The 15,000-nt window shown below is 43.4% G+C and overlaps 1 protein-coding gene across 1 annotated transcript in view; it reads right to left on the bottom strand.

The window, feature by feature from the left end:
* The window catches only part of zgc:152891 (hydroperoxide isomerase ALOXE3), a 35,079-nt gene that overhangs the window by 17,847 nt on the left and 2,232 nt on the right, over positions 1-15,000 (bottom strand). The window contains exons 2-6 of the mRNA XM_028594611.1: positions 13,026-13,245; positions 7,273-7,354; positions 6,245-6,334; positions 6,045-6,160; positions 738-910 (exon numbers count right to left, since the gene is read on the bottom strand). Of these exons, the coding sequence (XP_028450412.1) occupies positions 738-910; positions 6,045-6,160; positions 6,245-6,334; positions 7,273-7,354; positions 13,026-13,245 (681 nt within the window). The remainder of the gene's footprint in view (positions 1-737; positions 911-6,044; positions 6,161-6,244; positions 6,335-7,272; positions 7,355-13,025; positions 13,246-15,000) is intronic.

Below are 15,000 nucleotides of genomic sequence, written 5' to 3' on the forward strand. Positions count from 1 at the left end.
AGGAGCATTTCGCTGGAAGAAACTCAAAACAATTTGACCCGAAGACAACAGAAGGGTTAACTTGTGTAGCTTGTTATTTTTCACCCCTTATTCAACTCCAAATAGTTATTGTATATACTATATATTTTATTTTAGATTAATAGCAAGATATTAAACATACATACATTTTAAACTCATAATGTTGATGATTATTGCTATGACTATAATTATTTTTCTGCATTACAAGTTTTCTTAAAATGTTCTGTTTAAATATAGCAAATTAGACATTATCGAAGGCTAACTTTTGGTGAATTTAGGAGAGATCTTCAGACGCAAACAGACATAGTGAAGTAGAATACATGTTTTATTAAATCTTAAAGTCTTAAAGTTGACTAAAAAGAGGAATAAAAAAAAATCATCTTTTGGAAATTGATCGTAATGCCTCAATTAAAAAAAATTAGGAAAAATCCAACTTTTAAAGGACACCATTTCTTTTGTGAATGAATAATGTATTGTGAATAAATAAATGTTCTTCCTTAAAATACAGGGGCCATAATTATACACACCCCTATGTTAAATTCCCATAGAGGCAGGCAGATTTTTATTTCATGGGTCCAGGATACTATGCATCCTGATAAAGTTCCCTTTTTGTTTATTTGAACGTTGTTTGTATGTTTTTTTATCTTACATTTCCTGACTGCAGATCAGGTTTCCCAGTTGGGATAATACTGTAAAGTGGCTGAATCAGCATTGCACACCTGTAGCTCCTGCTCGAGGGAGGAGCCTGCGGACAGGAAGGGGCGGAGCATGTCAGAGGTGACGGAGAGGTTCGGAGGGAGGTGTCGGGTCTGACGCAGCATCAGCGGGTTGCAGCCGTTCAGACACTGGTAGCCAAAGTACCAATCCTCCATCCAGTGATCCTTAATGAACTCTGAGAGAGAGAAATCAACATTTTCACACCCTAGCGAACACCGAGCAATGCCCTACAAGTCATTCAGCAACACCCCAGCAAAAAGCAGCCCCGGGGACTTTTTGTTCCTTTAGCGAGCACGCATCTCGGCTGCCAAAACCAAGGCCAAATCAAGCTCATTTACACATCCAGCGCTGAGAATCTACGCATTATTATCACGTTTAGGGTGTTATATCATTATTCTGGCTCGTTTCGTTCCACGTTTAGTTTAGTTCGTGTAGCAGCGAAGTAACACAGTTGGAAGAAATTCTTTTATTAGGATTATTGTGGAATAAGTTGGAGATGGAGATGAAACAATGTCCAAATATCAACCTTTTTAAATATAGACACAAACAAAAAGATTTTTGACAAGTATAAAGACGAAGAAATGATTAGCCATTAGGAGTATTTCTACCATTGGAAGTGTATATAATCCATTTTTGTTCTGTTTTGTGTTTGTTTTGATTGTTATATTGCTTGTTTGATATTGTTTCGTTGTGTTGTTTTGTAATATGTTTTTTTGTACTATTGTGAAATGAGAAATTTGATTGTATTATTTTATGGGGGGGGCGCTTATAAGCTCTTTTGCTTCTACCCACTCCCTTTGAGCAGAATGATAACTGCTCAAATAAACAAATAAACTAAACTAAACTAAACTAAGGATAACCCCTTGAGATGTACCATCTCGTTTTCGAGGGGGTCCTGAACAAAATACAACAAAAAACATACAAACATAATAAACAAAACAAAAAAGAAACCGATACAATAACACACACAAAAACAAAACACACACACAGAGCCTACAATTACAACATAATAAATAACAGGGAATAATGATACATCAACATATAGCCAAACGTTACTGTAGAAAGACAGTGAAATTAAGTGGTTCAATAAGAAAAGAAGAGTGAATAATGAGATACAACTGGAGAGAATTAAAGTCTACATGTACTTTAAACATAAAAGCATTTTTTGATCTAGACTTAGAGACATGAGGTGCTGAAAAGAAAAGCTGTACAGTATGTCTTAAATGATGAGTGGAAGAAAAAGGAACCAAAAACTGTTTTAGATAAATAGGATAATTGAAATGAACACACTTAAAGACAAAGTGCAACCAATGAATCTGTCTTCTTATATATGGTGTGGGCAAGTCAAGAAGTTCATACATTACATACAGTGAGGAAAAGTGGCAGCGTCTGCAGCATTGCAGATGAAAACACCAAAGAAGAAGAAGGTAGTCAGGAACTCTGATTGGTCACCTCACAACATGCTGGGAGTCATGGCTGGCAGTCAAATAATACCTTTTCATAAAAAATGCTAAAACTAAATAACAGCTCAGTCGCAAATTCATCATTCTGGGATTACTGTGCAAAGTCTCCGAAAAATACACTGAAGTTCCAGGCTGGATTTAAAAATCTTCTGGAAGGCCTTCAATCACACAGAAGCCATCTTTGGAAAGGCCAAGGTGTTAGCTTCCCTGCATAGCAATCAGAACGACGCTAGCTTGACAGGTTGCAGAGATATCTAACATTACGTAAGGTGATTTATGGATTCATAATTATGGAATTTTTAGTGTACAAAGACACTGTAGTTCCAGGCTGGATTAAAAAGCTTCTGCAGTGGCCGGGTTGGCTCAGCGGGTAGAGCAGGCGCATGTATACGGAGAGGTTTATGCCTCGATGCAGAAGGTCCAGGGTTCAAATCCGACCTATGATGATTTCCTGCATGTCTTCCCCGCTTTCACTTAGCTGTTCTGTCAAATTTAAGGTGGAAAAGTCCAAAAAAACATGTTTTGGTCAGTGCTCTTCTGACTCTGATTAAGTTGTTCTAGATAGATAACGTTGGATGCGATTCAGTTTCTGGGCCCTATTTTAAAGATTTAAGTAAGGTGTGTTTAGGGAGCGTGGTCCTAAAGGGTTGTTCTTATTGTCTTCATTAATCAGAGGTGTGTTTTGGGCGTAATCAACCAATCAGAGATCATCTCGCATTCATTAACCAATCAGAGATCATCTCCCATTCCCTTTAAAAGCCAGGCACGTTTGGACCTTGGAGCATTGCTGTTATGATGGAGGATTTACACCCTAATATTATTATTAGTAATCTTCTGCACGTGTGTGTGTGTGTGTGTGTGTGTGTGTGTGTGTGTGTGTGTGTGTGTGTGTGTGACAAGCAAAGTGTGCACGCGCTGTGCACGAGCCTAGGAGCATTTTACTAATGCTCTGTTAAAATAACAATGAAATGCTGCGTTATTGGGCCTCATTCACCAATATCTTCCTAAGTTTTCTCCTAAATATGTTCTTAAGAAGGTTCCTAAGAAAAGTCTACGCAGGATTCATGACGTGTTCTTAAACAGCAGATTTGTTCGCACCTTTGTTCTTAGGATTGATGAATCCCACGTCTTCATAACTGAAAGCGCGTGCCAGTTGTTCCTAATTAGCATAAGAAAACGCCCCAAAAATTCCCATATAAGGACATGACACTTCCTGTGCACCTCCTGGGAGACAGGTTGTCGGAGCTTGTCGGAGCCGCGGTGGAGGAAGTACTGAATCTCAGTACTTCAATAAAAGTACAAATAACCAGAGACATATTTACGTTAGTAAAAGTAGAAGGTGTCCACAACCACAAACAAGGCCTGGCTTTTAAGAAAAGTTCCTAACCATGAAACGGAAATGTGTTGTTAGAATCAGAATGCGGTTGGTTTTATTCATGGATGTATTTCATTTTCTTTAACCGTGCAAGTAAGCAAATAAAGTGTGAAGCAGCGGACATGGGGAGATGATGTGAGGAGGTCCAGCCAAATAAATAAGATATGAACGCGTCTTACGCAGCCTGGCGGAGGAGTAAACGACGCTGTGGAGAGAAATAGATATAGCAACTATGATTTAAAATAATAAAAACAAACGTTTTCATTTTCACTTTTACCGGAGGCTGTATTACCGAGGCAACCCATATATACAGTATCTACGGCAACCCATATATACAGTATCTACGGCAACCCATATATACAGTATCTACTGCAACCCATATATACAGTATCTACTGCAACCCCTATATACAGTATCTACGGCAACCCATATATACAGTATCTACTGCAACCCATATATACAGTATCTACTGCAACCCCTATATACAGTATCTACTGCAACCCATATATACAGTATCTACTGCAACCCATATATACAGTATCTACTGCAACCCATATATACAGTATCTACGGCAACCCATATATACAGTATCTACGGCAACCCATATATACAGTATCTACGGCAACCCATATATACAGTATCTACTGCAACCCATATATACAGTATCTACTGCAACCCATATATACAGTATCTACGGCAACCCATATATACAGTATCTACTGCAACCCATATATACAGTATCTACTGCAACCCATATATACAGTATCTACTGCAACCCATATATACAGTATCTACTGCAACCCATATATACAGTATCTACGGCAACCCATATATACAGTATCTATACGCAACCCATATATACAGTATCTACTGCAACCCATATATACAGTATCTACGGCAACCCATATATACAGTATCTACGGCAACCCATATATACAGTATCTACTGCAACCCCTATATACAGTATCTACTGCAACCCATATATACAGTATCTACAGCAACCCATATATACAGTATCTACGGCAACCCATATATACAGTATCTACTGCAACCCATATATACAGTATCTACGGCAACCCATATATACAGTATCTACTGCAACCCATATATACAGTATCTACGGCAACCCATATATACAGTATCTACGGCAACCAAACTTCACTGGTGAGACAAACGGAAGTCAGGAAGACGTTTTGGCGGAGGGGGGGAAACTGATCGGAAAATGTTACGGAACATTGTAGAAATGTAGTGGAGTAGAAAGTATAGATAATTGCTGCAAAATGTAACAAAGTAAAAGTCAAAAGTATGCACTATTGATTATACTTAAGTAAAGTACAGATACGTGAAAAATGTACTTAAGTACAGTTACGAAGAATTTGTACTTTGTTACATTCCACCACTGCATTTGGGCCCTATAAATAGCGATCAATCAGCAAATAACGCAGGATTTAATCAGTTTAATTGCTGATGTAAATTGAAGTGTTAGTTTCTTTTATGAATAATATGATTTTTTATCAACAAATGATCAGAAACACATTACAATACAATACTATCATTGTAAACGACTATAGAATTGAATAAAATGCAGTAAGCAATCATTTGGAGCAAATTGACATCATTCAAATGTTGCGTAATAGTGCTTTTCAGTGTTCGTAGATTTTGTTCTTAGCTAAGAACAAATCCAAGTTAAGAAAACATTAGTGAATGCCAGAATCTTCGTAAAAAAAGTGCGTAAGAAAGGTTTAAGAACACATTTCTTCGTAAGAACGGTTGGTGAATGAGGCCCATTGACTTTAGACCAGGTTTTTGTTGGTCAATGGAGCGATCACTTCCTGCTGCCTCAAGATAGCAATACTCCCAGAATGCACCTGAACACACCTCCCTGTAAGACCAGCACGCCCAGAATGCACCTGAACACACCTCCCTGTGAGACCAGCACGCCCAGAATGCACCTGAACACACCTCCCTGTAAGACCAGCACGCCCAGAATGCACCTGAACACACCTCCCTGTAAGACCAGCACGCCCAGAATGCACCTGAACACACCTCCCTGTAAGACCAGCACGCTCAGAATGCACCTGAACACACCTCCCTGTAAGACCAGCACGCCCAGAATGCACCTGAACACACCTCCCTGTAAGACCAGCACGCTCAGAATGCACCTGAACACACCTCCCTGTGAGACCAGCACGCCCAGAATGCACCTGAACACACCTCCCTGTAAGACCAGCACGCCCAGAATGCACCTGAACACACCTCCCTGTAAGACCAGCACGCCCAGAATGCACCTGAACACACCTCCCTGTAAGACGAGCACAGATGGGTGCAGGTGTAAACGACGTTTAAACGACGTGGGCGCAGGACGGGAAATTAACAACTTGCGTCGGTCTTAAACTAGCAAAGACACTTGTGTCGGTGCATGATAGGACTCTGAGATAGGGTCCTATATGTTTCTTGGTTTTGTTTCTTACTGGCGATGTCGTTCTGGTGTCCGCTGTGGGCGAAAACCGTCTCCAGCTTTGTGAAACTCTCCCAGGCCTCCTCTCGGCCAGCGAAGCCTTTCAGGTAGTGCAGGTTAGTGGGCGGACTGAAGACAAAGAAAACAAACACAAGTCATGTCCCGAGTCGGTCTACTTCAGTCAGAACCAAGAAGTAGAGTGCGAGACTTCACCTGGTGTGTGTGTAGCTGAGGTTCGGCCCGAGTTCTGACACACTGCTCACGTCAACACACTGAGGGGCGCCCTCGACAAACTTACGCCATCTGCAACGATGACACACGAAGAGAACGGAGATCTTAAGAACCAGAAAGACTTTGTTGGTGCGTCTGTAGCTTCTGGACAAACTGTTCTGCCTCAAAAAACATCTGTTACCAGATGGCAAAATCTGTTGTTTCCCAGTTGGCCACTAAGGTCACAAGGTTCTTAAGGGCTACATTTGCATCGCTACGTTTTGGTTTAAAAAGGAATATCTTCTGCTACGTTTCCCCCCTCTCATTCCCCCTGCTCTGGCGTTTCCCCCTCTCATTCCCCCTGCTCTGTTTCCCCCACTCATTCCCCCTGTTTCTCATTCCCTCTGCTCTGGTGTTTTCCCCCTCTCATTCCCCCTGCTTAGGTGTTTTCCCCTCTCATTCCCCCTGCTCTGGCGGTTCCCCCTCTCATTCCCCCTGCCTCTCATTCCCCCTACTCTGGTGTTTCCCCCTCTCATTCGCCCTGCTCTGGCGCTCCTTCTCATTCCCCCTACTCTGGTGTTTCCCCCTCTCATTCCCCTGCCTGTCATTCCCCCTACTCTGGTGTTTCCCCCTCTCATTCCCCCTGCCTCTAATTCCCCGGCTCTGGCGATTTCCCCTCTCATTCCCCCTGCTCTGTTACCCCCTCTCATTCCCCCTGCTCTGGTGAAAAATATTGATAAAAAAAAAAAAAAAAAATCAGATTTGGGTCACTTTTGCCTGTCCGAGCGTAACAGACAAGTTCGCAAACTCTAACTTGAGGCACTAGTTTGAGCCCCCCTAAAAAAGGGTCTAAAATGTTCCCTCGAAACTGTGTGAAACGGGCTCTGAGGTTAGTTTTCTCTCGTTTTGGCGGGTGTGTCAGAGATGCAACCCAATCAGCAGTGACGTGTCTGTAAACTGGTGGTAATAAAAAGGCTTCCAGTTTAAATAACTGTTGTGCTACCTTTTGTCGGGGCTGTTTATGCTTTTACCTGATGAGTTTCTGTTGATTCTGCAGCTGTCTGAGTCGCTGCTGCTTCAGCTTCTCTTCTGTCTCGTCCTTCAGCAAACACACTGTGGAGGAATAACGGTAACATTAATACATAAGAAGAACGTCTCCTCTATATAAAATGTTTACAACAATAAAGTAAAGCTATAAAGTAAAACATCAACTAAAGTTAGAAGCTCTCAAACTTTGTATACGATCACTGATCTCTATGTATTTTAACTTTGCTCTCATGAAGATGTATTTCATTTGACTTTAATCACAAACAAAGGCAGGTAAAGTTGCAAAACAAATCAATCAGAAATACAGCAAAGGATTTTGACATAAATTACCATACACTGACTCGGTATTATCAAAAGATTACCAGAGACAGCCATGCCAACAATAATGGTTGGTTATACAATGGCCACGGTAGATTTTTTTCACCTGATTTGGACAAGCAGCTTGTTGAGTATATTACTAGGTCAGCTGACATTTATTTTGGTCTGTCACCAAGTGAGTTCAGAAGGCTTGCCTACCAGTTGGCTGTGGCACACCAGCGGAGGTTCGCACCTTTTTGGGCAGAAAACAAAAAGGCCAGCAAAGAGTGGTTTAAAGGCTTACTTAAACTCTGCTCAGCCAGGCCCCAGCACCAACTCTGCTCAGCCAGGCCTCAGCACCAACTCTGCTCAGCCTAGAATGCCCAGACATGCTTCTGCTATTACTAGCTCACTCTTACCCAGCAATGCTATTGCTGACAGCCGGCCACGAACTCGAGAGGACATCCGGCCATATCCAAAAGCTGGCCCCCGAAAACCAGCCGGCAAAGGAAGAAAACGACGCAAATCAGCAATTCTTACTGACACGCCAGTGAAGCAGCAACTAGGAATAGAAAAGAATAAGGCTCAATCTAGAAAAAATCTGTTTCAAAAGAAAGGGAAGCAAATCTGGACCTATGAAGAACAAGGCAGCTAAAATAAGAACAATTATATCATCACTCAGTCATCATCAGATGATGAAGAGTGCTTCTGCCTCGTCTGTGTGGAGCCATTTTCAAACAGTTGTCCAAAAGAGACCTGGGTAAAATGTGTAAAATACAAAAAATGGGCCCATGATGCTTTCACCTTAGGTGAGGCAATTTATGTGTGCCAGAAATGTGACTCTGAAGATGAGTCTGATTAGTCAAATACAGGCCAGGGCATCTGTTTAGTTCAGAGGTTTAACAAATTTAGTTATCAGCAAGTTATCTGCAGCATTCAATTCAGTTATCATGAATCTATGTGCAAGCCAGACAACACTAGAGTTTAAAGTGCCCATATTATGAAAAAAAAAAATCACTTTTTTGGGGATTTGGGGTGTTATTTTGTGCCTTTGGTGCTTGCACACGCATACAAACTTGGGGAAAAAAACATCCATGGTGTTCTGAGTGAGGCACGGTTTCTGAATGTGTCCTGCCTTCAGTCTCCTGGTGAGCTGGTCAATATCTGCACGGCTTTCTACGGCACGTTTAGAAGAAGTCTCCCGGCTAATCCTGCCTTGTACTGACTGAAGTTGGAGAAACAGCTAGCTAGCTCATATAGTCTTTACCTAGCTACTGAGCATGTAGTCCTTACCTAGCTACTGAGCATGTAGTCCTTACCTAGCTACTGAGCATGTAGTCTTACCTAGCTACTGAGCATGTAGTCTTACCTAGCTACTGAGCATGTAGTCTTACCTAGTTACTGAGCATGTAGTCCTTACCTAGCTACTGAGCATGTAGTCTTACCTAGCTACTGAGCATGTAGTCCTTACCTAGCTACTGAGCATGTAGTCTTACCTAGCTACTGAGCATGTAGTCTTACCTAGCTACTGAGCATGTAGTCCTTACCTAGCTACTGAGCATGTAGTCTTACCTAGCTACTGAGCATGTAGTCCTTACCTAGCTACTGAGCATGTAGTCTTACCTAGCTACTGAGCATGTAGTCTTACCTAGTTACTGAGCATGTAGTCCTTACCTAGCTACTGAGCATGTAGTCTTACCTAGCTACTGAGCATGTAGTCCTTACCTAGCTACTGAGCATGTAGTCTTACCTAGCTACTGAGCATGTAGTCCTTACCTAGCTACTGAGCATGTAGTCCTTACCTAGCTACTGAGCATGTAGTCTTACCTAGCTACTGAGCATGTAGTCCTTACCTAGCTACTGAGCATGTAGTCCTTACCTAGCTACTGAGCATGTAGTCTTACCTAGCTACTGAGCATGTAGTCTTACCTAGCTACTGAGCATGTAGTCTTACCTAGCTACTGAGCATGTAGTCTTACCTAGCTACTGAGCATGTAGTCTTACCTAGCTACTGAGCATGTAGTCCTTACCTAGCTACTGAGCATGTGCGACTGCCAACAAAGATAGTACAGAATAAGAAAAGAGGTCTCATTCTGTAGCTAAAACAGAGACCTGAACACCGGGTGAAAAGAGGAGCTGCAGCAATGTGCAGTACAACAAAAATATCGTGTTTTTTGATAATTAAACCATGTAAACCTATTCTGGTACAACCTCAAAATACAATTATGAACCTGAAAATGAGCAGAATATGAGAGCTTTAAAGCTCAAAGTAAAGTGGCCTTTCCACTTAATGTGTTTTGATTGAAATGTGTATTGTTTTTCGAGATTCTCTAGGCATGATTGATTATATTTCCAGTTCTGGTTTGAATTTAAAAATTAAAATCAATATTCACAAATAAGTATTTGTGTTCTTATTTTTAGATAATCTAGTGTGACAAGTTACCCGCCGATAGGGCACATTATCACAAGTGCACATTCTCTATTCAACAGTCTACAACTCTGTAATGAGATAAGATATGAAAATGTTATGAATACAGCATGTGTTCCTATGACTTCCTTCTTTCATTTGGTATGACATTTATACCATTGTGTTGTATGGTGCTCAGTAAATGTTAGACAGTGTGAATAGTGTAACAACATACCCTGCTCTCCCTACTTTTAACCACTTCCTCAATGACTAACGCAGCTCTTTTGCAACGAGCACATTAACATTTTGTTAATATAATATTTCTACACAGTGTTCCCGGATAGCTCAGTTGGTAGAGCGGGTACCCTTATACAGAAGTTTACTCCTCAACCCAGCGGGCCCGGGTTGGACTCCGACTTGTGGCCCTTTGCTGTGTGTCATTCCCCCCTCTCTCTCCTCTTTCATGTCTACAGCTGTCCTATCAATTAAAGGCCTAAAATGCCCCAAAGACATTATCAGCAGGCTGTGAGAAAGTGGAAATGGAACTGCTAAGCAGAAAAGGTTGTTGTTGTTTGGCAGTACTTTCAGTCAAAAGAAGGCCATTCAAGTCCAGCTACATGTTCAATGCTGATTGGTCTGGTGGTGGCGAGGACCCTAAACTATACACAACATGGCCTCTGTTACAACATTTGGTCTGAAACATCTGAAAGAATACGAGTTGTGCACGAAGGAATCTCCAGACAGCAGCCAGAATGCAGCAACTTCAGGTACGGCAAAGGAAGGACAGTCCCTGTTTACTTCATTCATGTGTTTACTGGGTTCATGGACTGAGGATGGGAGGAGTCAGCACAATCTCAACCAGGGGATTCGGTATTCGGACGGACCCCAAAAATCTGGATTCGGTGAATCCCTACTTCTGTATCCACTTTGGTCTTTGGCAGCTTTATAAAAACTTAAGTTCTGGGTTCTTTACATTGTTGGAAGTGCATCCCACTAGGAACAGCCATAGGAAGTATAAGAGCGCAGGACACATGCCTTTCACCCAGGAGACCATGTCCCATTTGGTTATTTGATGTATACAGAATATTGAATATCTTTTTAAGATTTTTTTGCATGCAGTATCAAGGGGGGTCAAGCGAGCATCCTGAAAGCGTACCTCTTATGGGGAGAGTTTAGGCTACCAAGCCATCACCTCCCGTTAGCATCCCATTGACTCCCATTCATTTTGACGTCACTTTGACAGAGAATAACTTTACATCTGAACCGTTTAAAGACTCTATTTGTCCGATTATTATTTCTAAACAAACACAACAATGTATAAAAGGCTCCATTACCTTGTAGCTCACGTTATGGCTCTGTAGGAGACGCTTTTATAAAAATAGGCTAACGATTGGGTCATAACCACGAGACTTACTGTCACACAGTAGAGGACTTACCGTATAGTACAGGAGAAGCTCACAGGCAGTTTGGACTTCCATTATCTGTTTAGGTTTAATTACTAATGTTAACTAGCATGTTAGCGATCAGTAATTAGCCTGTGTCTATGTTATCTCCTTACATATACCTACACTCTCCGTCTCTGTGAGATTGGGAATGATTGAGATTTCTCTCTCACAGCTACCAGAAGACTTCACACTTTCAGACACGTTGCTCACGTCACATCTACAGTACAGGCCAAAGGTTTGGACACACCTTCTCATTCAATGCGTTTCCTTTTTATTTTGATGACTATTTACATTGTAGATTCTCACTGAAGGCATCAAAACTATGAATGAACACATATGGAATTATGTACTTAACAAAAAAGTGTGAAATAACTGAAAACATGTCTTATATTTTAGATTCTTCAAAGTAGCCACCCTTTGCTTTTTTTGATAACTCTGCAAACCCTTGGTGTTCTCTCAATGAGCTTCATGAGGTAGTCACCTGAAATGGTTTTACCTTCACAGGTGTGCCTTGTCAGGGTTAATTAGTGGAATTATTTCCCTTATTAATAAAAAAAGCAAAGGGTGGCTACTTTGAAGAATCTAAAATATAAGACATGTTTTCAGTTATTTCACACTTTTTTGTTAAGTACATAATTCCATATGTGTTCATTCATAGTTTTGATGCCTTCAGTGAGAATCTACAATGTAAATAGTCATGAAAATAAAAAGGAAAGACATTGAATGAGAAGGTGTATCCTATCTTTTGGCCTGTACTGTTGTCTTCAAGCTCAGTTGGAGACTGCTCAGTAACGCTCAGCCAGCACCGGAAAAGTGACTTTAATTGACTTAAGGGGGTCTAAGTCTAAGGGGTCGCTGTGTCCATTTCTTTCAGTTTCTATCATAGACAGTATATAATGGACCAATAGACCCCGTTGCTCTGGACGGAGACCAGTGAAGGATATTAGAAGCACTTTTCCGGTGATCTCTTGCTTTACTGAGCAGCCTCCAACTGAGAGAATGTGACGTGAGCAACGTGTCTGAAAGTGTGAAGTCTTCTGGTAGCTGTGAGAGAGAAATCTCAATCATTCCCAATCTTACAGAGACGGAGAGTGTAGGTATATGTAAGGAGATAACATAGACACAGGCTAATTACTGATCACTAACATGATAGTTAACATTAGTAATTAAACCTAAACAGATAATGGAAGTCCAAACTGCCTGTGAGCTTCTCCTGTACTATACGGTAATTCCTCTACTGTGTGACAGTAAGTCTCGTGGTTATGACCCAATCGTTAGCCTATTGTTATAAAAGCGTTCTGCTACGGAGCCATAACATGAGCTACAAGGTAATGGAGCCTTTTATACATTGTTGTGTTTCTTTAGAAATAAACAATGGAGAAATAGAGTCTTTAAACGCTTCAGATGTAAAGTTATTCTCTGTCAAAGTGACGTCAGAATGAATGGGAGTCAATGGGATGCTAACGGGAGCTGATGGCTTGGTAGCAACAAAATGGCGCCATAGGAGGTTCGCGTTCTGAAGCGAAGCTCACCACCCCCCCTTGGTTTCTATGTGCAGCAGTGTGAGACTATCTTCTTCTCTACTTACACTTTCCGCTCCACAGCTCCACGTCGCCATCTGCTGGTCTCAGCCATCGGTCACACAGGAACACTTCTGGATCTGTCTCCGGCCCGTCGGCCAGCCCGCGGACCTCCACCCGGCTGCAGTGCCAGTCCAGGTTGGGGAAACCGTTCCGAGCCTCCAGGCGAAGCCGGACCAGAAGCAGACGACCAAAAGGACCGCTGGCCCGGACCCGAACCGCACGTGACTGTCGGGACACAAGGAACAGATCGTCCTTTGAATATTTTCTGCAACACACACACTTCTCCTCCCAGTTTCAACTTCCCAGAGCTTTTAATGCTGCAAACTCATGGCCCTATCCTGCAACCCGGCGCAGCGCAACGCCCGACACAAGTGTCTTTGTTAGTTTAAGACCAACGCAGGTGTGTTCAGGTGCATTCTGGGCGTGCTGGTCTTACAGGGAGGTGTGTTCAGGTGCATTCTGGGCGTGCTGGTCTTACAGGAGGTGTGTTCAGGTGCATTCTGGGCGTGCTGGTCTTACAGGGAGGTGTGTTCAGGTGCATTCTAGGCGTGCTGGTCTTACAGGGAGGTGTGTTCAGGTGCATTCTGGGCGTGCTGGTCTTACAGGGAGGTGTGTTCAGGTGCATTCTGGGCGTGCTGGTCTTACAGGGAGGTGTGTTCAGGTGCATTCTGGGCGTGCTGGTCTTACAGGGAGGTGTGTTCAGGTGCATTCTGGGCGTGCTGGTCTTACAGGGAGGTGTGTTCAGGTGCATTCTGGGCGTGCTGGTCTTACAGGGAGGTGTGTTCAGGTGCATTCTGGGCGTGCTGGTCTTACAGGGAGGTGTGTTCAGGTGCATTCTGGGCGTGCTGGTCTTACAGGGAGGTGTGTTCAGGTGCATTCTGGGCGTGCTGGTCTTACAGGGAGGTGTGTTCAGGTGCATTCTAGGCGTGCTGGTCTTACAGGGAGGTGTGTTCAGGTGCATTCTGGGCGTGCTGGTCTTACAGGGAGGTGTGTTCAGGTGCATTCTGGGCGTGCTGGTCTTACAGGGAGGTGTGTTCAGGTGCATTCTGGGCGTGCTGGTCTTACAGGGAGGTGTGTTCAGGTGCATTCTGGGCGTGCTGGTCTTACAGGGAGGTGTGTTCAGGTGCATTCTGGGCGTGCTGGTCTTACAGGGAGGTGTGTTCAGGTGAATTCTGGGCGTGCTGGTCTTACGGGGAGGTGTGTTCAGGTGCATTCTGGGCGTGCTGGTCTTACGGGAGGTGTGTTCAGGTGCATTCTGGGCGTGCTGGTCTTACGGGAGGTGTGTTCAGGTGCATTCTGGGCGTGCTGGTCTTACGGGAGGTGTGTTCAGGTGCATTCTGGGCGTGCTGGTCTTACGGGAGGTGTGTTCAGGTGAATTCTGGGCGTGCTGGTCTTACGGGAGGTGTGTTCAGGTGCATTCTGGGCGTGCTGGTCTTACGGGAGGTGTGTTCAGGTGCATTCTGGGCGTGCTGGTCTTACGGGAGGTGTGTTCAGGTGCATTCTGGGCGTGCTGGTCTTACGGGGGAGGTGTGTTCAGGTGCATTCTGGGCGTGCTGGTCTTACGGGAGGTGTGTTCAGGTGCATTCTGGGCGTGCTGGTCTTCGGGAGGTGTGTTCAGGTGCATTCTGGGCGTGCTGGTCTTACAGGGAGGTGTGTTCAGGTGCATTCTGGGCGTGCTGGTCTTACAGGGAGGTGTGTTCAGGTGAATTCTGGGCGTGCTGGTCTTACGGGGAGGTGTGTTCAGGTGCATTCTGGGCGTGCTGGTCTTACGGGGAGGTGTGTTCAGGTGCATTCTGGGCGTGCTGGTCTTACAGGGAGGTGTGTTCAGGTGCATTCTGGGCGTGCTGGTCTTACGGGAGGTGTGTTCAGGTGCATTCTGGGCGTGCTGGTCTTACGGGGAGGTGTGTTCAGGTGCATTCTGGGCGTGCTGGTCTTACGGGGAGGTGTGTTCAGGTGCATTCTGGGCGTGCTGGTCTTACA

Source organism: Perca flavescens, chromosome 13, assembly GCF_004354835.1.
Source record: "Perca flavescens isolate YP-PL-M2 chromosome 13, PFLA_1.0, whole genome shotgun sequence".
In the NCBI taxonomy this organism is placed as follows: domain Eukaryota; kingdom Metazoa; phylum Chordata; class Actinopteri; order Perciformes; family Percidae; genus Perca; species Perca flavescens.